This window comes from Chlamydotis macqueenii, chromosome 5 (assembly GCF_036417535.1).
Source record: "Chlamydotis macqueenii isolate bChlMac1 chromosome 5, bChlMac1.mat, whole genome shotgun sequence".
Lineage (NCBI taxonomy): Eukaryota > Metazoa > Chordata > Aves > Otidiformes > Otididae > Chlamydotis > Chlamydotis macqueenii.
In genome coordinates this window covers 22,945,302-22,970,840 of record NC_141560.1, presented here as the reverse complement: position 1 = coordinate 22,970,840, position 25,539 = coordinate 22,945,302, and the positions used below count along the sequence as shown (strand labels likewise).

At 39.3% G+C, this 25,539-nt stretch overlaps 2 protein-coding genes across 4 annotated transcripts in view; both read right to left on the bottom strand.

The window, feature by feature from the left end:
• Positions 1–5,822, bottom strand: part of STON2 (stonin 2) — an 81,121-nt gene extending 75,299 nt beyond the window's left edge. The window contains exon 1 of the mRNA XM_086749322.1: positions 5,748–5,822. The gene's annotated coding sequence lies outside the window, so the exon portion shown is untranslated. The remainder of the gene's footprint in view (positions 1–5,747) is intronic.
• A 9,166-nt stretch (positions 5,823–14,988) lies between these two features.
• Positions 14,989–25,539, bottom strand: part of SEL1L (SEL1L adaptor subunit of SYVN1 ubiquitin ligase) — a 35,250-nt gene continuing 24,699 nt past the window's right edge. For 2 of the 3 annotated variants that reach the window (XM_086748426.1, XM_086748428.1), the window contains 4 exons: positions 25,130–25,204; positions 23,806–23,978; positions 20,317–20,445; positions 14,989–19,021 (listed from right to left, as the gene is read on the bottom strand). In XM_086748426.1, coding sequence (XP_086604552.1) covers positions 18,818–19,021; positions 20,317–20,445; positions 23,806–23,978; positions 25,130–25,204 — 581 coding nt within the window. In that variant the 3' untranslated portion in view covers positions 14,989–18,817. The remainder of the gene's footprint in view (positions 19,022–20,316; positions 20,446–23,805; positions 23,979–25,129; positions 25,205–25,539) is intronic. The other variant, XM_086748427.1, reaches the window with a different exon arrangement.

Here is a 25,539-nt window from a genome sequence, read left to right as displayed (position 1 = left end):
TTTTTTCTACGCGTTTCCATCGCCCATACAATCACAAAACCACTAGGCAGTTCTGCAAAATGGTACCTTCTGTTCATAAGAGGCCCTGGTTCAGATAGCAAGAGCACAAAATTACTACGTTGTATACCCCTGCTCATTTTCAAAAGTAAATTAAAGATAATTCTTTCATTTCATTTCACAGCTGGCAAACCCAAGAGCCCACAGAGAGAATTAGTTTCTATAAATATTCATGTCTATAAATGCCAACTAAAACTTGGCCTAAAAGAGCATAATGAAACAAGAAACACCACTCACAGCAAGGAAATGTCCTTTCCCTCCAGCTGATCAGGCAGGTCTGCTGCCCTTGGACGAGGAGCTCCGCTCTGAATCTCAGCTCTGGAGCACACTACCTGCTCTTTAAATATCAGGATAGTTTTGTACTTCTAGAGCACCTTCTTAGGATCCTGAAGCACACCGGTCAGGTCTGTCCTCTTGTTTCAAGCTCAAGGAATTGCACAGAGACATTTAGTTCAGTTACCTTAATAAAGCAAGATGAATCACACCTCCTTTAACTCTGGGTGCCCAGTAAGACATCCGAGATAGTCATCTGATGCTGTTTATAGTCAATAGAAGGAACACAACACCTCCAGAGGATCCTTCCTGTGATCTATTTTTGAATGAGGTGAATCCCCCTCCAGAAAGACTATGGCAACTAACTGAGGCTTGCATGTCTTTTTCACACCTAAATTAAGGCAACTGAAGCACAGCCAAAAATAATGTTGTACTGATACTTTATTTCCCAATTCACTGATATGCTGTGTTAGTGTAGATCCTCCCCTCTTGCAGGGAGCCTAACAAATTCCCCAAACTCTACAGCACACACTCCTGATCACACAGGGCTTCTACACAGGTATTTATTGTTATTACTATTAGCAACATACACATAGGCATTTTCATGTTATTTTCCCACGTTGCTTTTTGGCTCCCTCTTTCATTACTTCTAGGGCTGCTGTTTGTTTCTTTCAGGACCCTTTCCTAGGAGTTTCACTCAGTTCTGTCCTCCCAGAGGGAAACATCTGCAACAAAGCTTAAAACCAACATTTAATATTAAAGATAAATGATTTTACACAATAAAACCTATCAGTAGGATTGCAATCTATCCCACCTTCCCTGTCAGTATCAAACAACTGCCTTACTCTGTAAAGAATGAAAAAGAGGCACTTCAGCAGCGGTTTGTTACTCAGAGATTTATTTCTCTTTTCATATGAATGCCCCTGAGCGAGACGAGATGAAATCACCAAGAATCATCTGAATCATCTGAAGAATGGCATAACTAATGAAGATGTTCCTATAGCATGCCCACATCCAATAAATAAAAGTGTTAACTTCAAGAAAGTCTTACATGTGTTTCTATGCCTGTCACTGCAGTGGACTGATAAACCCTAATATATCACTGCTCAGAAAATATTTTCAACGTTTTAGGAAATAATTACTGTCAGAAAAGTACCTATTGAAGGATTTTCGGGATGGTTGAGGGCAAAAGCTCTGTAATTTTATGGCTCCCTTTCATCATCTGTATCTCTGTAGAACTGACGTTTAAGAAACCTATACATTTCAGCAACCTACTTCCTTTAAGAGTATATTCTATTAATAAAGCACTATTTGTTTCTATAGCTAAGGGACACGTGCACTGATTCTTTTCTTAACTTTGACATTATGCTACAATGTTCATATTTTCCCTGTATTTTTTTTTTATGTAACTATACACCGAGGGTTATGCTACATTAAAAAAAAAAACTGGTAACAAGTCGGTCAAGATGCTATTCCCTAAATTTACACTAGCAAGCAGTACAAAACCTTACCAACAGGAGCAGAGCTGTAGAGTGAAATACTTGTGTGAAAGCTATGCTTTTAATCCCTACTTTTCTGAGGCTTTTACTTCCAATTATCTCAAATCTGATCCTGTAGGCTGAAACTGCATTAGCGCTTGGAGTACAGTAAATGAGCTCCTGGAGTTCTTCTGACTCAGTTTTATCCCAAACAAAATCAGTTTATGTGCTCTGAGGTGCAAAGCGATGTGCAAGGAAGTGCAGATCATCAGGACATTAATTTCCAAAGTGCACTCCTGCTCTAATCAATGCACCCATGTACTTGCATCCATAGTTTTTCAGAAATTAAGAAAATCCTGGAACCCTGATGCTTGTCCCCTGGTATCTCCACAGGACTGCATTTTCTCATTTTTTTCAATCTCAGTCTCTGAAATTTTGCACCCTTAAATTTTGAAAAAAAAATAGGACCTTCCACACCATTCATCTTATTTGCACATTTAAAAGACAGTGAAAACTAATCCCAGAAGTCAACAGGGGATTCATAATCCCTACCTGGGAAGCAGTCTTACCCGTATCAACACGACACCTCCAGATGGATTTCTGGCCCTGTTTAAGGGCCTGGCAAAACTTTTACCATCTACAAGGAGCAAAGATTTAACCTCTAATGTTTCCGGACGTATGAGCTGAGCTATAAAGCTTCTAGTTGTGTTTCCTAGGAGTCAAATTCATCTGGTCGCAATTACACACAGAGTCCTGAAGACAACACATGCTCATACCCAATGCATATACAAAGACAGGCATTCCTTCCTTGAGGTTAACCACTTGTGAAGTTATTACATCCATTAGCAGAACTCACAATCTTTTAAAGAAACCATCTAGCATGGTTAGACTTGAAAGAAAATGTATTAATAAATTAAAGGACAAAAAAAAAAATCTGTTTTCACCATTGAGTGCTTGATGGATTTCTTTTTTTTTTTCTTGTAATGCAACTTACAACTCAAACTACCCAAGAACTGAAGAATTGCCCTCTGAAGGCTTTACTTTCTTAGCTAACTGCAGAGTGAGCTTAAGTGATTAGCATCCAACTTTTAGATGGCCAAGATCACGTTAGAAAAATCCTTATAGCTCTCTAGCTTATTTCCTGATGATTTTTTGTTTGTTTGTTTTAGCTTTCCACTTTCAAAGAGAAAGCTAACATTGTTGCAAAGCTTCTGAGGCTAATACGTTACTTTCAGTCTGCCTTTAAGAACAGGGCTTTTCAATAATTCAAAATTCACTTATTCTCTTAGTTTATTGGCAAAGATCACGACAGGTGCTCTGCAAAAAGCCTCAGTGCAATACTTGGGTTAAAAGCTGCGTGAAGAAAGGCTACTACCAGGAACAAAGTGTCAGGGCAAGAGAATCCACAAACCGTGATCTTGTAGCTGATGCCGTCATGGCAACTGCCTCATTGACTGGAAAAGTCATCACTTCTACAATAGGGGCACCAGAAGTCTTGCAGAGCAAAACATCTTGAGAGGTTTGTAACACACACAGATACCATTTCTCATCTTCATTTGCTGATGCCAGACTTGAGATAGCTGAAAATTAAGGACTTCATAAACATGATGTGTTTAGCCCACTTGCAATATGGTTTTAACCCCCACACAATCTGGGTTTCTCAACCAGGGAACAGTACCAGCTGCCAGTTCTTAACACGATAGTTGGCAAGGCAGTACAAACAAGGACTTGAGATGTAGAGTTGGCCGCTATTGAGAAGTAGCTGTTGCTTTTTTACCTTGCATCCCTTGGACTGTTATCTAAACCGACCACACAGAAGAGTATTAATTATGCTACTGGTGAAATGAGGGATCCAAGGAACCCACGTAAAGGAGAGATCCATCTGCAGTTAAAGACCAAGGTATGCTGTTAAGTCTTTAATGATAATTAAGGACATGAATCTTAAGAAAGTAGAGCTAGTCAGAACTGAGATACCGTGCATCATGTGAGGGAGAAAAAAAGAAAAAGGACCTTTTTTCTTATTGGAAAGTTTATTGGTCACGCTCTTGATGGCATTCATATTTTTAAAATAATTTAAAAGCTACAACTATAAAAGAGCAGCAGTCACTAAAGTTGCCAGCTGTATTCCTGTATTTAAGGAAAATGGTATGTTAGATCTGCTTGGGAGGTATTGCTACTTGCTTCGTACTTGAGATCGCCATACTAATATAATCAAAAGCTTTTAATATTATACAGAAAAAGTCAAAGATTTACCTGACAAAAGCATGATATAACAGATTAAACATAATTGACAGCGAATACTGCTTTATGTTATAATCAATCAAATCTGGAAATTATTGGAGAAGATAGAAAATAGCCATTTGAAAACTAAGTATTTAGGAAAGCTGTATGCATTGCATGATCCCATGTAATACATCTTACTGAAAACAGGGGAAATTGCTCTTCAAGATTCTTTGTGATAACACAAACTTTGTTTACTGACATAAACATGTTTACCCAGAAAATATTAAGGCAAAGTCCAGACCTCACTTGTCTGTGTAACACAAGGTATGTATCAGTTATCTCGCCAGAGAAAAGAAAAGAAAATAAATCAGTCATGTGCCACAACTGGTGAACAGAAACATTTTGCAATCAACCTGTAGTTTGAAATTTACTTGCCCAAACTAGTAAGCTTACAAAACACACGTTTCACAGAAGACAAGAATGATTCATAGCTAATTCACAAGCAAAGAAATGCCAATGTTTGCCAAATTTCTGCCTTGACAACACTAAAAATGTCCCCAAACCAATACTGTGAAGTTATTCTAAGGATAATTCTCAGGGAAAGGCACAACTAAGCATGGGAAGACGCAAGCTGTAAAGTGTCGTCTGATGTAGTCAAGCAGTCTGTCATTTTAAAAAAACTTGTTTCTCTCTGAAAAACTGACGTCTCAAAAAGGATTAAACCATGGAAAAAAAAATCAGAACAATGAGTCTGATTACCACCAACTAGTCAACAAAACAATTAACAAAAATCAACAGCGAAAAGCGGAGCTGCAGTACAGAAGGGATCTTTAACACATGAACTAGGCAAACGTGCAGGGAAGGGGCTGCTGGTCGTATGTCAGCATAAAAATTCACTTTGCATGGAAATGGGTAATCTGAGCCTTTAAAACCTGTAATTTACATAGGGCATTCAAATGAGACGACAGAAAGATGAGTGGCGGTTTCTCTCTGCCTTGCATTAGCGTAACCACACAAAAGCATTTCAAAAGCAGCACAATCCAGCAGACTCAAGAAAGGAAAAATCCAAAACATGAGTAATTGCATGGAGCAGCTGAGAGGTAGGTGGGTACAGACAGCTTCCACATGCTGCTGCTAATGACTCATTAACCCTTCCGCAGGCGCGGAATAATCAACGGCCAGCGCGTACACACAAACGCAGCGCGCGCTATTACGAGCAACAACGGAGAGCGCTCATTTAGGAGAAGATGGCGGGGGAAAGCTGCTAGGACCCTGCCATAAGGAGTCTGCATCGCAAGCAGCCACGAAGGAGGGTGCGAGGACCGAGGAGGGACAGGCTGAAACGCGGGTGCGAGCGGTGCCTAAGCCCCGGCCGGGGCAGAGGCGAGAGGGGAAACTCCGGCTCCCCCTGGGCGCGTAAGGGTGGCAAGCCCGCCCCCCTCCCCCGGGCCGCGAAGGGGGTGAAGCAGCAGCGAGGGCAGCGGGGGGCAGGCAGCGGCCCCAGCCTCGCCGGCAGAGCCACCTGCCTGCTCCTCGGCTCCGGTTTCTGGGTGTCCCCCGCGTGCCTCTGTGCTAGCGCTGCCCGCATCCCCTCTCCCCGCAAACTCAGGGCCGCGGTGCTCCTTCCTCGGCTGTCGGGAAGGGGCACCGCGGCGGGGGCCGGCCCGGCAGCCCCAGGCACGCAGCTCTCCGCGGCCGTCCCCCCTGCGGACCTACCTGCCGGCAGCGTGAGGGCCGCTCCGCCGGGCAACGCTACCGCGGGCCGCGCGCGGAGGGGAGGGGACATGGCGGTGGGGCGGCCCCCAGCCCGGCCCCCCCCGGGGCAGCGGCGGTGCGGGGCCGCCGCCATTGGGCGCTCCCCGGCGGCGCGGGGGGCGGCGGCGCCGCATTGGCCGGGGGCGCTCCGCCCCCCCGCCCGGTGTCGGTGTCGGCTCGCGGGGACCGGCCGGCCGGTCGCCGGGGGGGGCGGGGGGGCGCAGCCGGCGGGGCTGGGGAGGTGCCGGTCCAGCCTTCCGAAAGGTGCGGGTGAAGGGCTGAAACCGGCGTTTGCTTCCTAATTCCCGGAATTCGTCCACTTCAATGTCTTCACGGTCCGTTTTTAAATACGGTTCAAAGCCAGCGCACTCTCCTGCCTGATGGGTAGCCTCCTCTTACAGTAAATGCAAAATTAAATATAAATATGTAGATTACAAATATAATAATAATAATAATAAATCATTCTGCTCGGAGTCATTTTTCACACTGAGGGTGGTGGAACACTGGCACAGGTTGCCTAGAGAGGTGGTGGATGCCCCATCCCTGGAAACGTTCAAGGACAGGTTGGACGGGGCTCTGACCAACCTGATCCGGTTGCAGATGTCCCTGCTCCTTGCAGGGGAGTTGGACTGGATGACCTTTAAAGGTCCCTTCCAACCCAAACTATTCTGTGATTCTATGATTCAACTGCTGTTCTTAAGCCCTTAAATATGACAGAATTTATTTGTACTTGATTATTTTGTGTACCCGCTCCTAATACAAATTAATAGGTGTCTCAATTCTTTTGTCAGATGCTGATGAATTTCACAGATTGGCAAATTTCCCCATATTACGTATCAGTCAAGTTAGCTGCAATGCCTGTAAACCAAATTGGTTTTAAGCGCGTAAGCTGTAGCAGTAATACAGATCTAATAATATAAATCCAAAATATTAATCTTATTTCTGCCTTGATCTTTAGATATTTCAGATCACAATCTGCATATGCAAATGTCTTTATGGAGGCTTTCATTTCTAACCAGACTACAATTTCAACCCCTCCAATGAAAGTTATGGTTAACGAACACGTGCAGCACACACACAAATGTGAGCACAGACGTGCATGCGTGCACCCCATCTGCTGATTCAGAGAACAACTCTGGAGAGCTGGGGAAGCATCCAGTCACCTAAGAGCTTCCAGAAAATTGAACTTTGCAAAAAAAAGGCACAAGTTTAACTCTTCTCCAAGTGAACTAACAGTTTTTAAAGCACTCTTGTAAAACACTGGGAAAATCTCAAACGAAAATTGCAAGATGACCTCCCAGTTATGATAGCTGATGCTGTGTTTGGCTATTTAGCACATCAGGTTCAACTGACTTTGTCTTGAGGGAGCTTTCAAAGAGGCCTGACCGTTTACTCTCGGTCCATGCTAATCTGTGGACACGCATGAAGAAGTACACTGCCACTCAAAGGACAAAACCAAAGCTCCTGTGACACAGGTAGGGGAATGTCCTCTGGCACAAACCGTCGACGAGTGCCAGCTAGAGGTGTCTAGGAGAAAACATCACAGAACTCAAACATTTCCAAACAGTATTTGCAGATTGTGCATGGTCTTATCCAGCAGTATAAAAGTGTTGATTTCCCAAACAAAACTCTTTATAAGGAATGTGTTTAGTTACATATACTGCCCATGGGCCAAGAGAGATGTAGGCTGGCAGCCGTGCTCATTTCCACATGTAAAGGTTAACTGCAACAAGGACACAGGCTGGTTCTGCCCAGGTACAAGTGGTGTCTTTGTTCCTTCTCATAATTAATTTATGAGCCAGAAGAACTACAGATTAGTTTCCCAATAGTTTCCCTCTATCTTCCTTATCTTTAATAAATCCAGGATCCAGAATAACATCATTGACCTCTGATGTACTAGCCTGGGAGAGTTCCTGACTAGAAAAAATGTCCAAGGCCATCAGCCCTTTCCTGGTTTTGGTCAAGTCCTGAACCCCATTTCCTCTTTTTCTTTTTTTTCCTTGTTTGTTTTCTGAACAGCATAATTTGGATTAGCCATTGCAGAGTAACTTTTCACAACAGTACTATGAGCCTGCAGTGACAAAGGCAGTTATAAACGCTGCGACGAACAGTCCAACAGCAGCAGTGTTTTCCGTATCTTGCACTGCTAAAGCACACAGCGTGAAATTTAATCTGTTGGGTTGTAATTAAGACTCAGCACCAGAAATATAAGTTATATTTTCCGTCTTTGCAGTCCTTTTCACCCCCAAGTGTATTTACTGATAGCCTTTAGATGGTTTAATGGTTGAGGAAAGGGATGTTTCACGATTTAAAAAAAATCATTGAAGGAAAAAGGCTTGCATATAATGTATTGCTTTTTTTAGCGCTTTTCTCTCTTCTATGTAGATTGATTAACAGCCATAAGCTGGCTCTAGCACCAATTACTTTTTCTGATATTAAGTAAATTGAAGTTCCTGTATTCAACATCCTTTTAAAATGGAGGTGCAAGGTGATTTAGAACATTTGATTCTCTTAAACTATTTATTCCAGCAAAGTTACTACACTACTACCACAGCATCAGACAGCTTTGTTTAATACTATTTTTCTATTTGGATTTGTAAGAAGTTTTTATACTTTTTTGTTTCCAAAATACTTATACTAATAAGATATAGAACGGACGAACTAGCAGGTTAACATACCTGTTAGAGGTTCTTATATCTTCCTAAGTCTTCTTAGAATTAAAAACACAGACAATGCTTTTGGTCAGCCCTGAAGTGGTCAGGCAGTTGGACTAGATGGTTGTTGTAGGTCCTTTTCACTGAAATATTCTATTACATCAGAAAATCAGAAACAAAATTACTCAATTTGAATAATTATATATTAAATTTCAGATTCAAAACTTCTATTCATATAATAGAAAGAAAAGTTAGAACATACTTGAACATTTTTCCCCCCAAAGTAAGGGGAATAAAAAAAAGTAAATTAAAAAAAAAAAAATCAAACACTCCAGAGAGCTTGGTTTGCCTACTGCCAACAGTTTGTGTTTGAAGAATAAAGACTATGTCCTTCCATTTTCTAGAATATGACATAATGTTGCATATTAACCATAAAAATACAGCATTCTATTGCTGGTATTCTGACCCATGTTGAAGATGTGTTCATGATGAGACTTCACAGGTTTAGAGCATGTGAGATCATAACTATAGACACATGCACCCAATAACTAAAGGCTAGAATGATCTCAACTCCAATTTATTTTGAATATACACATCACCTGACTTGACAGATAATAAGGGCTTTTAATGTTAATATTTCATTATGAAGATGATATTAATAATTCATTACATCTTGGGAAGCTCTTAATTATGCTATTTTATTCCAATATAAACGAACAATGATTCTCATGCAAGCTTTACTGCAGATTTAACTGAATTAATCACTTAACAGAATTAAATATACTTAATCATAGTAAATGAAGTAAGGAAGTGTGATTTAACCCTTAGTGGTATCCCAGTTCAGAAGTGTACAGAAGCAATTCCAGAATTTTTTTACTTGTCTGGACCCGCTTCCATGATTAAGTAAGTCTGTACTTCACATACTTCTTTGTACTGTATCACAAAGTGCAGCCTCCCAGGAGTGTTTGTTCATGCACGCTCCTCAGCCCATGGGCTGGTATTGATACGACACAAAGAGCAGTAAGAGAAAATAAATGTGTTGTGCCAAAAGACTGGTTACTTAGCTTGCTTACCTTGTACGGACGTGGATGCACGTGAACTGTCTTTGCTTCAGCCAACACCAGCAACCCTGAAAGACCATAACTTCAGGAAAGACTTGTGTAATTCTGTGTCTCAGTTAAGGCAAGATTAGTTTAAAACCAATAGCTCTGGGACAAAGGCGCTGTTTCCAGAATGGCAGGCAATCACCTTCACTTCCCATTCATAGACAGGGTGTTTTCTACAAGGAAAGAAGTTGCTGGGGTGTCCAGGTACCTTGTCATGCCATGTAGCAGCAAACCAAAGTAATCAGTAGCTGCAGAGCGTGTTCTGCCTGAGATTTGAGCAAGTGAAGAGTTTGTAGAATGGCAGTGCTAGGAATCTATGGCTACTGGAGGAATTTGGAAGCATCAAATGTTTAATATAAGAAGCACAGGGAGAGTTAAAGGTTTATGTATGTAATTTGAAATCTTTCTTTGCTGTAGCTGTAAGAAAGTCTTTATGATTTGGCATCTAGAAATCTCGAGGAGATAGTGGAAATAAGTATTTTATCTGTTGTTTTTAGGTAAGGAATAGTATTTTAAATTGACAGTCTATCTTTCGTTCTAGCACCTTTCACAGTACCAAAGAGAGTACTAATGAGACACTAGATCTGAAATGTTAAAAAAGGGGATTTATTTTTATTTATTTTTCCATTATTTACCCTAGAGTTTTTCACTTTTCAGCCAAAGGATTATTTGCAAACTGTTTACTTGAAATATGAGTGCTGTGTTTTATGAAGCTGAACTAGTATCACCAGAAATATTTAAAAGGATTTCCTATCAATCTGTCTTTTGGAGCTGAACTAAGAATGACAAACATAGTGAAGAGCAAACTTCTGGAGGCTCGTAAACTCAAATGTAATAATTAGGCCCCAAAACAAAACAGTCACAGAAATAAATTTTATATATGCAAAAAAAGGGAAATATTTTTGGAATCTATGGAGCTTTTCACTGAATATGCAAGATAGGAGAGGAGGCAAACACAGTTAATACACAGCCTTCACCAAAATATTTGTTAGTTGAGAGATAATACATGAATGAAAAAAACATTCTTTCTTCATCTGTTTTGAGAAGTTTCCTACCTGCTTGCACTCTTTGCCTTCCATGGAGTAGAAGATCAGACTCCTGGTAGGAAATTCAGTAAAGCTGTTTGTTTAGCAAAGGGGCAGAAAAAGCCAACACAGCTGCATGTAGTGAGATCACCACATTTATCTCACTGGGTCTGAATTCCCTTACTATAGTCACCTCCCTTCTGTGCAATGTTTCCCAGATTTCAACAATCAACTCAGACTCAAAATTATTTGTAAGATATGAAATACTTTAGTTATCTGACTGCAGATGAACATTTAACTTTACACTGTGGCTTCCACAAAGAGATGTATTCATATTTTGGTGTGGCTGTTCTTCCTAATGAACTTTCCAGTTCTATAATCAATATGATGAGAGCTGGAGATGGAACTAAATACAACTTGAAAAGAATCAAATCAACGCCTGGGCAGTACTCTTCCACTGAATCCGCTGAGGGTATAAACAGAGGCGGCTCAGAGCGGAGGAGAGAGAAAGGACCCAGAGCTCACGCTACGAACAGGGGACGCCCTGAAGGTGCTGCGCCTGCCTCCTTTCTCTGCTCTGACCCTGCTGATAATCACCCTCCTGCTCAGTGGTGTCCCCGGCTTAGAGAGAAGTGGTGGTAAGACTCACAAAAGGGAAAACAATACTCTGGTAATTGCTCATGCAAGGCTATAATAGAGCAATAAATACTATTGTGCTTTTAAATATCATATGTTGGGTGAACTTTGTGCACAGGAATCCTACAAACCGGTTACACCAACTAGTCCACATTTTAATCTATACATAATATCCCAAAAGATGTTGGAAGACAGACTAGCATGAGAGAAGGTTGACAGATATACATATTTAAAAAGCTTTTAACAGTCATCCAGGGAAGGTCAGTCTTTACTGGGTCTTTCTAGAAGGTACAGTGTTTTTTAATTTTGGACTTTTGCTTTACAAATATGAGAAAAAGGAATTGCATTTTGGTAAGCAAGTTTCTTGAAGATCCTGCAACCGATCTCAATATATATATCACACACTCCCATGATGGGACAATGGCTGAAAGTGTGGAAGTCACTTCTCTCCTTATCGTTGAGACCTAAAATATTTTTTAACAAGTCCGGGACAGCATTTAATGTCTGATGCCCCCTTGTGGCTGCAAACACATCCAACCCCACCATTTTTTTTTTTTTTTTTTTTTTTGCATCAAAGGCAGTTATTTAGAAGCAATAAAAGAGAAAAAAATTAGTATCAGTCTTGTACAGAGATGGAGCCACATTCATAAATAACAGATGGGGACTGGAACATCTAATTTCACAGTACAGTTTATGCCTGTGCTTAGGAGGAAGGAGGAGTATGAAGAAAAAAGCATAGAAAAAATAAATTATATATTATATATTTCCTTCCTTAAGTGTTTTGCGACACAAAAAATTAATGTTCTTCCAAGTTATAGTAAAAAATCTGGAATTGTAACGTGTATTACATGGAAAGCCCTAGAAGTTTTGTAGCAAATAAAAAAAAAAAGTGAGCAACCTATCCTTTAAGTGGAGGTCTGCCTGAACAAGCGGCAGTGGCACCAATACCTTTCAGGGTAAAAACATTCTCTCTGAGACTCACTATGGAAGACACTTACTGGGCTACGGGCGTTAAACCACATTTACCCCTCGCTACCTGAAATAAAACTACAGTGGTGCTCTATCTCCACCTTTTTTAGACTAGATGTTAAACTATTCATTACTTAGATGGATGGTACACTGCCCTCCTTCAACTTAGCTTTGGAAGAAGTAATTTAGTCTTCTGATTCCCTCCCCCTCCCCGCCCCACAAGTAGACTAGATTGACTTTTTTCCTCAACTATTCTTTATACATATTCTCTTCCTCTATTCCGCTCTTATGAGACCCCGCCTGGAGTACTGCATCCACCCCAACATAAGAAGGACAAGGACCTGTCAGAGTGAGTCCAGAGGAGGGCCACGAAGATGATCAGAGGGCGGGAGCATCTCTCCTATGAGGACAGGCTGAGAGAGTTCGGGCTGTTCAGCCTGAAGAAGAGGAGGCTCTGGGGAGACCTTATAGCAGCCTTCCAGTACCTCAAGGGGGCTTGTAAGAAAGCTGGAGGCGGGACTTTTTAGCAGGGCCTGTGTGAGAGACTGTGTCGAATGTTTGTCTCAACATTGTCGAAGCGTCAAACCACCACCTAAACAATGGTACATCAGTCAGACCATAGGACTGGAGTCTCCCTGTTTTTTCCTGCAAGATGATTCCCTTATCTTGCAAGCCAGTCAAGCCACAGGACTGGAAGCTTCCTGTTTTTTCCTCCTATTTTCCCACAAACCTGAATGCAGAGCTGATTCTGCAAAATTTAGCCTTACCCCTGCCTATGAGCCCAGACCCAGGCCAGAAAAACAGAGGGGCCCAGAGACGGTATTGGGCATGCGTATCACCGCCAGGTGAGGGGTGCGGCCAAGCAAACCCGCTCTTGGAATATGTGACGTGGATAAGATGAACGATAAAAGGACAGAAATGACCAACATCGGATGGAACGTTTCCCCCACTGAGTCAACTGGACTGTTGGGACGCCGCAGCTCCGTGGTGGTAGCTATTGCAACTGAAACTGTTTTCCCTCTTTCCTTTCTTTCTCTCCTTTCTCTTGCATTTGCGAACTTCTTGTAGGGTTAATAAAGTTACCTGGTGCTTGACTCCGTTTTGAGTCTTAATTCTGTTCCCGAGAAATACGAACAAAACCACGCTCCGGTGTGTGTGAGGTTGGTCTAGCCACCCCTAGCCTCCCAGACTCGTCTGAGGTCGGCTAGAACGCAAGGGGGCCTTCCTCCCACCCGAAATCGGAGCGTGACAGCCTGTTGTGACAGAATAAGGCATAATGGCTTTAAGATAGAAGAAGAAAGTAGGATTTAGACTGGATACAAGGAAGAAGTTGTTTTTTGTTTTTTTTTGTTTTTCTTTTTTTTTCCAATGAGCATGGTGGGACACTGGAACAGGTTGCCCAGAGAGCCAGAGAGGTGGTGGATGCCCCATGCCTGGAAACATTCAAGGCCAGGCTGGACAGGACTCTGAGCAACCTGACTCATTTGAAGATGTCCCTGCTCTTCCTTTTAAGGTCCCTTCCAATCCAAACTATTCTATGAGTCTATAAAAATAGGAATTCAAAGTCAGGATTCAGAAATCCCATTAAGCTTATGATCATTTAGAGATGAGGAAAAACATTTTGGCATTATACCAATAACACATTTTAATGCAATAGGTTTTGGAGGTTTACAAACTATATTTTCTATTAATATTTTAGTTTTAAATAAAGTGTTTTAATCTTAGATTGAGGAGAATAAAGCAGCACAAAAAAAACCCAAATAAAACCAACCAAGCCAGGAAACCAAAACAAATATACTCATTTTCAATGAACATTATTCAACGGCTTTTTCTTAAAAAAAAAAAAAAAGCGCAGCACCAACCACAAAACCAAAAAAAAAAACCCCAACCCCCACAGCCATTTATATACCTGGTACTCTATTCCTGCCACAGAAAACAACCCCCTGCTGACTACAGGCTACAAGTAAAATAACTTATCTACACTTCTGACCCCACCTCACTTGGGCACATCAGCAACCACATCTCAAGGTATGGGCTCCTTTAGAAGGTAAGGGATGACCTCACTCAGCCTGAGGTACATCAGTCAGACTCAAGCTGGTTTTAGTACCCGCAGTTCTGTTTCCTACCTGCAACAAGTGCTATTGGCAGCAACAGACAACATGGGAAGCCTCCAAATACTCAAAACTATGTAACTAGGGCTGATGCCCGAGACAGTTCACCTACTGATACCTTCCACAGCTGTTACCATTGCTCCCTCACTGTCGTTACTTTTCTTCTTAAATGTTTTCTTCCAAATTAATAAGCGCATTGGAAAGCAAACCATCATAATATGTTTATGAGGGAGGACTTAAGAGTCTGAACAGGTGGAGCCTGAAGGGGATGAGTGGGTGGAAAAAGGCCTGAAAAGCAAGCAAACTTGTCAGCTTGGAGTAGTCCCTCCTCCAGTATTTAGTTTCTAGTAATCGTATTATCTCTGTATTAGTATTGAAAATGCAATAGTAATCCTAGAGTTACTGGTCACTATTCTCGAATCACACAGCAGCGCTGTGTCTGCCACACAAAGTACAGATGCTGTGTAGAAAGGGTCACACGCTCACACACATACACACACGGAGAGCAAGTCTCTAGCACAGCTGAAGATACAATGCATAATTTTCTATCCCCTTTCTATGCCCCTCCTAAACGAAAAAATTAATTTTTGAAGAGGAACAAAAGTGAAAGACATATGAGTATCCTCAAAGGAAGGGCATGTACCCACGCACATGACTAACAATTGGCATCCTGTTATCATAACCACTGTGAACACTGAGGGTAACCACACAGGTGGTATCTTTATTTCACAAGATTAAAGATACAGTACAAAATGAATCTGTACATCTTTCTATTAACAGAATTTGTTTACACAATTATATTACATTTGACCAGCCTTTATACTGATTTTTAAATACAAAATAAATTTACAAAACTCCTACAAGACCCTTTAAAGAACTGCAGCTGATAAAAACAACGGGTTCTCCCCCAATAGTCCCTATTTGCCATATGCATTTGCAGTAGTTCAAATCAAACTAAATCTTTTTAGTTTAATATTCTCTGAAACAAAAATAGAATTTCAGTTCATTGTTGCCTATCTGAAAATGAAGCAACTTGCAAAGGTGAGGGTGATCCCCTTTTATAGGCCAAAACTAGCATAAAATAGGTGGAAACTAGATAATGCATAGTTTTAAAAGTCCTTTCACAACCCATGTTTTAATGTTCTTCTCCAAAAAGAGCAACAATTTGATAGTGGTGCTTTGTTGTGGAGATTTTTTTTTTCCTTTAATAAGAGCAGCTGACTTATTATGGAAGATGACTAAAAAGTGAGTAAAACTGTCTCATAAGAGTCTCATCAGGATGTTTATATCAAAGGCCTTATCTTCTAGTCACATTGTCCCATGATGGACAATATAACACAAGGAAAATTATTTCAACAGATGGCTCTGGGACAAGTTTCACCAGAGTGATGAACCAGAATTCTGTTTACTCAGCAGTTCAGTGTTTCTTCCACTGAGCTAGCTAGTGTGTTTGATTAATAATTTGAAATGCAGAACAATGTTTTAACCCATATCTTTCCAAAGTTTTCCTACATATAGAACTCCCACCAACAACAGTTACTGCTCTGTAGTTCCATTCTCCAGGCAGGCAGAGAAGAGCATGTGTCCAGGAAGGTCCAATAGGCAGGCTCTGTTACTACAAAGAATGAAATTTTTCCATTCAAAGTATGCTGAACATACCCAGAAAGGCTTCTCTTAAATCAAGTTTCCCTTCTAAAATACTCCTAACATATAAACCATAAGACAACCTGTGCGCTACCAAAAGGGACTAGTACTTCACTGCAGTAAACTGAGCAACCCAGCTCCTTTAGGAAAAAAGCTGCTTGATAAACTGAGCGCACAAGAAGAAACATATTGCTAGTAAGAGTTAAGTATACTTCCCTCAAAATGCAAGCTCCAGAACAGAGTAGCAAGGGATTGTCACAAAAATGTAAATCATGTTGTAGACAACTGATTTAGAAAATGTATTCATTTCTTTAATCCCTGAGTTAACTTGCCATTACTTATGGTAAGAACTTTTTTTACTACTACCAGTTCATTCAAATGAATGTCATCTGAAAGAGTTAGTGGCAGTAATTTGGTGGAAGGGAAAAAAGCAGGAGAAAGACTTCCTTATTGCTTCTTCAAAAAGCAGTTCTTTAAAGTGAAATAACTTGCCGATCTTCAATCATTTTCTTCTGCCAATTTCTTGAATGTAAAAATGCATCAGGTTCAGTGAGAGTCAGCTATAAGACTGTCACATAGCAGCAACGATGAGAGATTCTCATGCAAATAGGATAGAGCTTTTAGAATTTAGTTCTAATAGATCAAACAACCAAAACATTTTAATAACGCAGTAACAAAATGGTTAAACATCCTATGAGACCAATACCAATGAACCAATGGTATTTAACTGAAAAACATTTTTCATATAATCTTAATTTATTCATGCCAAGCTAAAAAGAACTATTAAGTGATAGAGGCAAAAATACTTCCGAGAGAGTGTTCAGAAGTCACAGGTATCTTAGAAATGCAGCTGGGGAGTGCTGTACATTTTAGACACTACATTTAAGTTCAATACTGTTCCATCTGCTAATGATGATTAAGACTGAACAAGACATTTCTCTACCACATGCTGCAACCCTCCAAAATAAAACTAAAGATTTGTCTTCACATAACCAGCATAAGCATTTTTGAAGTACTGAGAAGTTCCACCTCTTTTTTAATACTAGTCATCCATGACATTTCCATTTACAGAAGAGTGGATTGCTTACCTTCTTTCCCAAACCACAGATATTGTGCAATGGTCTCCTTACAAATGTACTAAGCATGAAACCATATCAAAATCTTAATTCTAAATAAAATGTATTGATATGTTGCTGCCAATCCACTGGAAAAAAAATTGCTGGAAAAGCAGCCCTTCACCCTTTAAACACAACAGCTTTTGTCAGAAAGCAGCTAAAGCCTCCTCATTTATATTTCATTCAGCTTTAAGACAGTATAATCAGAGGGTTTAATGCTAGTACAGAAACAAATATTTAACTGTCATTGTTAAATAAGAACGGAAACTTCTGCATTCATTGCCTTTAAGCTACTCCCCCACTGCTTCCCAACCCCACCCCTGAAATTACAGTTCAATGAACACCATTACTAAGTGAGGATTCCTCTTGCAGTCTAAAAACATCAGTCCACAGGTCTTATTGTTTCCACTTTGCACTGACCTGGTGGTATCGAGAAGCCATAAAACATTAGTCTTCTTTCTCTTTAGATTTAGTTGTTACAACACATCCTCAAGATGGCACAGCCAGAAACGTTATTTTGACTTTCTCATGTATGCCAGGTACAAAAGAGAGGTTGGTGACAGACAAAGCACTGCTGTAATCTAATGTACAATTTTTGTCAGTCAGCCATACTCTGGAGTAGCATCACTGGCATCACCATGCTTTTGTAGAGAATATGCATCTTTGGGGCCCTTTTCTGTAGATGCATTAACAGATGCATGCATGAGATACCACTTTTGTTTCAGCTGCACAGAGACCTTCTTGCAGTGCAGATCACTTACAGGACTGTTGAAAATTAAATACAGAACTTCCACCTCTAAAAACAAAACAAAAAGTAAGCTAACTCACTAAGATTCTGGCTCTGCCCTTCAGTGTCCACAATAATACTGGTGCTTTCTGCAATCTAGACTCAGCCTCTTTGTAAGAGCAAGTTTAAATAATTTAGGAACACTACCAATTTGGTTTTATGTCATGAAGTATTGCAAAGGACACAGGCTCTAAGAAAGTTTTAGAAGGATATGAGACCTGGGCACTGTGTGGATAGTTTTGAACTAATGAGCTTTACAGATGCAATCTGTCTCAATCTGCCTCCTGGGCTACATACTGTCTGCTGAGAACTGTCTAGTTTAAGGAGAATGGAGGAAAATAATCAAACCAAAAAAGCACAAATGGAGAATGGCATATTTGCTGGCTTAATTTTACAGAGTTTATAAATAATCCATGTTAAACGATCCAAGACAGCATAAAAGACCAAAGGGTAAGAAATACTAAGAAATAATGAAATAAGGATTGTAGAAATACTTAAGCTGCAGATCAGAATGTAAGTTCATACAGCTCTAGTCTTTTTAGACTTTAAATATAGTTCAGCTTCTTGGACTTAAATTGCCCATAAAATTATTATTGTTACTACTTTTATATCGGGCAGCTGCTATCAGGCAGGCAAAAACCTTCCAATGCTAGCCTTCTGCTCTCTCTAGGAGATGAAAAGGACTCTGAATAAAGAGGAACTAAATACAGCAGGCAACATTTTTGTAGTAGCACATTTGTGTTTCCATGAAAAAAAAGCCATAGTGTTATTCCATTGGCACTGAAATAACATTCAAATCAGTTTCAAAAGAATTTTCTTATCCCTGAAAAAAGGCATCATTCTAAGCAGCTTTCAGACTTTTTTTTTTTTTTTAGAACTTCTTTGTGCCTCTTTTGGGGGAGGGACTGTTGATTCAAAGTCCTAAATCACAATGAAAATTGTTCATTTTGGAAAAATCCAGTTCTTTCACTGAGACTCTTGTTGCTATTGCGGTGGTTGATGCTCTGCTGGTGGTTCTTGTTGAGGCACAGCTGGCCGCAGTCCTGCTGGTCTGGGAACTGCCTGATGTTGCCTTTGTCTGTAAGCTATAATTGTTCCCAGAAGCAAGGCGATGATGGTCATAAGGTAAAGGTCCCACTCAGGCCCCAGCAGCTGGTCCATATCAATGTGTGAGAATACCTCCCTTATCTAAGAAACAAGAAGTCCACATCATCACGTCAAAGAGCAAGAATGGGAAGTTACTTTGATTTTAAAATTTGACTTGTAACATTTTTGTTTACCAGTTTTAAAACTTCAGTAGCTCTTTTTCTCTTTGAAAAAATAGTATCACATCAGTGACATTCTTAATTTCCAGGAACTAAATGCCAATAAGACTAAGAACCATGCTGTGTAGGATGAGGTATACTATTTTCTGTTCTAGAGATGAAAGTTCTTGATACTTAACTTTGTGGCTTTCACAAGCACTCAAGCACATAATTTAAATCAGAATAAGCTACAGTAACCATACTAGTCACCTTAAAGAAAGGGAAGCAAGTGCCACATACATAGAGGCAGTGAACTGATCAGTCCAGCCAAACTGGAAGCCATCAGAAGACAACCATGAGTGACAGAACGTGAAGCCCCAGGGTACTTACACACACTTTATGATTCACTACTATACCTGACGGTACTATGGAGTCATTGTCTATTTAAAACTTGGAATATCTGTGTTTTGCATACTAGCTTCTGTGAATGCTACATGGGTATTTGCTCAATTGATTTAGAGTATTTTGACTGTCCAGTTTTGAAAGTCCTTAGTCTCCAGACTACTAAGTTTTGTCAAACTTAACTGGATTGCTTGAACTCGCATTTGCTCTAGATGGTAATAACTTTCATACTATTTGAATTTATTAAGTAATCCAAAAGGCAGTAAGATCTCAGAATAGTGAGAAATATTTCAGACAATATATGGAAAAAAGTCACCTAAATTCCAGGTAAATTTTTTTTTTTCAGTGGCATCACTCAGCAGAAACTCTGCACAATAGCTAAACTATCTAACATAAATAATATTTTTTTCCCATAGAAATCAAACACAAACTCAAGTGGGATTGTTATAGCTGAATATAAAATAGCAGGAGAATTAGGGCTACAAAAAAGTATTTCTTTTTTCCTGAACAGCAATTATGTCACTGTAATAATCTGCTTAACTTCGATAGCAGATGGTCATGGATAAGAACAGTCAAACAGGTTAGAGAAATTCTCTTCAGGGAAGAACAGCACAGAAGAGCACTGGCTGTGTACATTTTTTTCACACAATTGCACAAATAAGACATAGGAATCAGAGCTTCAGTAACTTTCTTAATACACAACCATACAAATCACATCTATCCTAAATTTTCAAAATGCTCAAGTAAGATTTCTACTTACGTAAGATTACAACTCAAGCTTCTTTTCAAAATAGAAAGTACATTTGTTGTTTCTCTTTTTAATTTTGCATTACTTACATTGATTTCTCGCACATACTGCAAGGAATAAATCACTCCAAGCTTGCAAAGTGCTAGGAAGACTGGAACCTGAGCATCTGGGCTTGCTTCAGCTGCCATGTCATAGAATCGTTTTGCAAGATGAATATCCTAAAGTCAAGAAAATAAGTTAAGCTCAATTTTGAAGAACTTGAAAACTTAACCATAAAATGTAAAGCTTTTTTAATAAGCATTGTATACTGTCATTTAAACACAAGGTTTTTTGTCAAGGTAAATGAAAAGCACTTAGTAAAACTTCCCCTTCATTTCCTGTGACGTGTTCACCTTCGAATAGACAAGTAGAGGAGCTTTGATCTGAGGATGAAGCCATCATAGCTGATGCTAAATTGATGCTCACAAAGAGATTCGTATTAACGTATTCAACCCATGCACTGTAAACTAAAGCACGTATTTGGATAAATCCAGTACGGTCTAACATCTCTAACACCACACCAGACATGAAAGACTGAAAAAAAACCGCACAAGCAGCAAGAAAACCAGAGGATGTGTGTATCTGAATAGTTTAACTTTCCTTGTTTGAGTTTTTTTTGGCTCTGCTTCAGACACATACTATGCAATATTAGGATGCTTGGATACAAACTGCCTATGTTCACTCAGTAATGTGAAGGACAGGCCTGTGTAAGACCTCTGGAAATGTTCCAAGTTGGACACTTAAAATCAGAGAAATCTCCAGGACTTCATGCCACATATATGTTCATTTTATAATTTTTTCCTGACTGTGAAATACCATAAATATTTTCTGCTCATTGATACAGCAAAGCTTAGTTCCATAACACATGTGGAAATAACAGTATGAAAGTCACATTATGTGAAGGAGACATACTAGCTCACATTTTAGTATTTTAATTCAATGGAACAACTCCGAATACTCTCTGAGCCTGGAAAGCCTGCCTTTTGTACAACTGTTTTAAATAGCTTCCTTACCTCCTTTGTACTGGGCTAGTATCAGTATAGGAGCACACGCTAAGTCATGGATTATTTTCATTTCTAATTAGCAAGCACTTCATTCTGCTTATACACTCTTCACTCTCACTTGACAGACAAGTGAGAACTGTAGGAGTCTAAGCTTTAGTACACAAATAGCACTGAAATACCATTCCAGATACGAAGAGGAGACCATGAGAAAATGAATTCGTGAAAATGAATTCATTCTTATTTTGAGCAGTATATGGAAACAGTCTTCATTCTGACATGTGGGCTCACAAATTGGACAACATCACATCTATGAAACGTGTGTAACAGTATGCCCATGTGAGATTTCTGAAGGGGCTTAATATTTGGCATTGACTTGGTACGAGTCTGAACACCATTTACATACAGGAAGCATAGAATCCTATATGTAAGAAAGACTATTTATTCAAGAACTAAAGAGAGAATAAGACAAAAGCTGTTGGGGGGGGGGGGGGGGGAAAACAAAAAAAAAAAACCAAAACAGAACAAACCTAAGAAATACTGTATTTATTCAGGATTCAGAATGAACAGTGACCTAAATTGATGTTGTGCAGGCCACCTTATTGGATCATTCTCCTTAACTTTGGAGTGCTTGCAATCTTAATGGTGTCTACATAGGTGGGGAAGAGAGTAAAAGTAGATATCCCTTTTTTCAATAGACTAAATCTCCAATTCATTAGACACTGTAGTGCTAAAATCTATATGTCCCTTCCACAGACCTCTAGTGCAAGAGCAGACTTCAGTGGCAGCCACAATCTGCTCCATCAAGAAGCGTGACTTTAACTGCCAGTTATTTTCAGAATTGCTCAAAATTCAGCAGTTTCCATTCTAGGAAAAGAAAGCCCAATAGTTTTTTTTTCTTTATTCAGAAGTCAGTTGTAAGGCATCTTCAGAATATCCTAGCCCAGTTTCATTTCAGTCTTATCTAGTCAGTCCTAAATCTCCATCCTCTTTTCTTACAGTTCTAAACTTTTAGGACACAGTAAGCAAAGACATTACGTATCCAGAATTTGTAAGACTGGTTTATACACAGAATTTCCTTGCTTAGACATTCTCAGTGCTTATTTCCCTTGCAGTTCATGGTGGATTTGTATGAGAGGAAAGTATCGTTCATCTGCACAATGCAAGGCTGCACATGCTCATTGTGAGCCCCTGTGTGCTCATCTGAGCTATGTATGTGTAGCCATCTCTGCTTCAGGTTGGAGATGTAAATGATAGCATCAGGACTAGTTTTTCTCAAATTGTTAGCAGTTATGCTGAACATGATGCAATATAATTTTCAAAGTTTTTACTACTTACTCTAAGTTGGATTGTTTTCAAGGCAGAAGCAAAATAAACAACAACAACCCATATCTGAAAGGATTTTTTTTTTTTTAATTAAAAAAAAAAAAAAAAACCACCAAAACCCTCCCAACTTTAGCACTGTTGCTTTTAGCTGCAGGCCCGTTTTCAGAAGTTAATAGTTTTGAGGACTCAGTTAAAAAGAGAAAACAGTCCTAAAACAAAATTTGAAGATAAGCTTTAGAAATAATGCTGTTTGTGTACTGTATTGTCACTTCTACAGCTAAGTCAGTAAGCAGTTTTCAAATGTTGATTGCTTGGTGCTGCCAAAGTAACAACATTGACCTAAGACTTGCCCTTGCTGTTCCAACCTTTTGCCAAGAATTTAGGAGAAAAGCAGCAAAAATGTGTCTTTTACTAAAACAACAGAATAATTAAAAGCTGCATACTTAGACAAAACCCAGATGTTGAAGCTCACTGAAAATAAAGAAAATGAAACAATTTCTTACATTTTCAGGTAACCCAGAAGATATTACTAAAATACATTAATTACATTAATTAATCATACGCTAAGGTACGGTAGGCTGCTCAAAATTAGTATGGAATTACCAATTACATTATTTTGACACATACAGGAACACATTGCTCTAGATTCTATAAATTTTAATTGACTCATGGACAGCAATACATCATAGGCTTCCTAAGAGAACCAGATATACTGCCTTCTTTTAGGTAATGTAGTTTGTAAAGCAAATTGCAGCCTAGCCTAATTTGAAAAACCATGGTTAATAATCACATCGTTGTTGGTGCTTATGGTTTGTTACATGAAGATGCAAAGAACTTGTTTTCAAAATGTCATGACACAGAAAACAAATTAGCCAGTGCTTCAGAGGATGAGAACAATCTTATGCTAAAACACCTCTGAACTGATCTGCATTAATTTCATTACCCTTTCAAATCTTGAAAGCATTACTCAGACATATGGCACTCTTTTTGCCAATCTTCACAATTTTAGGCAAATAGTTTATTCCATGTCTACGGCTCATTTTTTCACATAGGTAAGTGTGAATCCCATTTGCTATCGGGGAATGTATTGGGAGACACGCTAATTCCTGCTAAGTAGTTATAGTGCTCAAAGCCCAGTAGTGGTTATGGACTTAATCTAACATTAGTAAATGCACTGTAATGAAACAGACTATCAGCCTACAGCTTACCCACCTGCTTGATGCCCAATCCCTTCTCATGCATGTAGCCCAGATTAAACATTGCTTGAGCACTGTGCTGTTGCTCTGATGCCAGGCGATAATGAATAAATGCAGTTTCATAATCAACATCAGTACCAAAACCATAAAAATGGTAGTCTCCAAGTTTAATTCTTGCAACAGTATATCCTATAAATCAAGAAATAAAAAATTAAAAAAAAAATGGTTAAAATAGGTAGGCAAAGAAAGCCTTTTAGTTTCATACAAAGATGTAGTGAGGGCTTTAGTATTACTTTAGACAGTTTGCACAAACTGTTTGCCTTTTTCCCTCTCTCACATCAACAGTTTGGTTTTTTTTTGTTTGTTTGTTAGGGTTTGTTTTTTTTTTTTTAATTGGTTTTAGCTAACCAAAACACAACCAATTTCTATTTTCAGGAAAGTCTATTTCCCAGTAATCCTACCAACATTATTATTGCTATTTAGTGACATCAGTTGAAAAGCTATGTCATGTTGTTTATAGTCACTTATTACAGAAAAACTTTTCATTTGTTATATGGTCATTGAGAGTTTCAGCTTTCTTTGTTTCAAAAAGACATAGAAAACTTGAAAAAAGTCATCATCATTTCATAATTGAACACTTAACAACTCCATCTTCTCAATTTTTAACTTCCTAGTAAAAGTCAAGTAGGTCTGAAGATATTCAGACAAAACTCGTAGGCTCCATTTTGATGATACACTTGCTCTTAAGTAAAAAGCTAATAGATAGATATTAATGTAGATGCACCTATATGAAAGTTAAAGACCTCACAGAGACACATATCATGATTAAGTTTCGTTTTGCTTACTTTAGGATAAGATCACAAGCACCAGAATTTAAACTTGGTTGGTTGGACATCAAGACTGCATTTTTCATCACTGAGCTTTGCTTGCTTTGAAATTACATTTCTTGTAAATGATGACAAGTACCAAAATCCTGAAGGGTACTTTGTATCTACTTTTCCAAGTGGGTTTATTTTTAGAAAAGTCAGTGTAAACATTCCTAATGCTGTTTAACACTGCTCTATAATTCCATATGGAATGTCAGAAGAAACACACTGTTCATTTGTGATTTAGTCCTAATTTTCAGGATCTCAGAATGGCTCAGAACTACACGCATACTGCAATGACATTATAGCCAGCAGTGGAACAAAGAACAGTAACTACCCTCTGCGGAATATAACTAATGTTGAACAGAAGGAGATAAGCTTTCACTCCTTTCCTGTTTCATAAGAAACCATGAAATCAAACATAAGTGGTTCTACTAAAAATAAACTAATTGGGACTGTGAGGTACAGACATACCTTGAGAAGCTGCTCTATTCCAATGAAGCAAAGCTCGAGGATAGGTTTCATTTTCTCCTACTATGCTAGCTTCTTCTAGAGAAGAAAGTAATTCAGTTAAACAGGAGCATGGTTTATGCACACAAAACCACAAAAAACCCCACCATGCTTATATTCAGTCTGCTGAAATGAATTTAAAACTTGAAGTAAACTGTGCTATAGCACAAAAAAGATTCAACCCATCTGAAACTTATAAAAACTCCTTTCATTTATATGGTCTTTCCATGTTTCTGCCCACATAAAAGTTAGGAACAAACTGTATCATTTCACCTTGAAATATAGCTTACCAAGTGTCTCTCCCATTCCTGCTCTAGGAGATTCTGAAGCATACTTGAGGAATGACAGAAGATGCAAGTCTTAAAAGCACACAT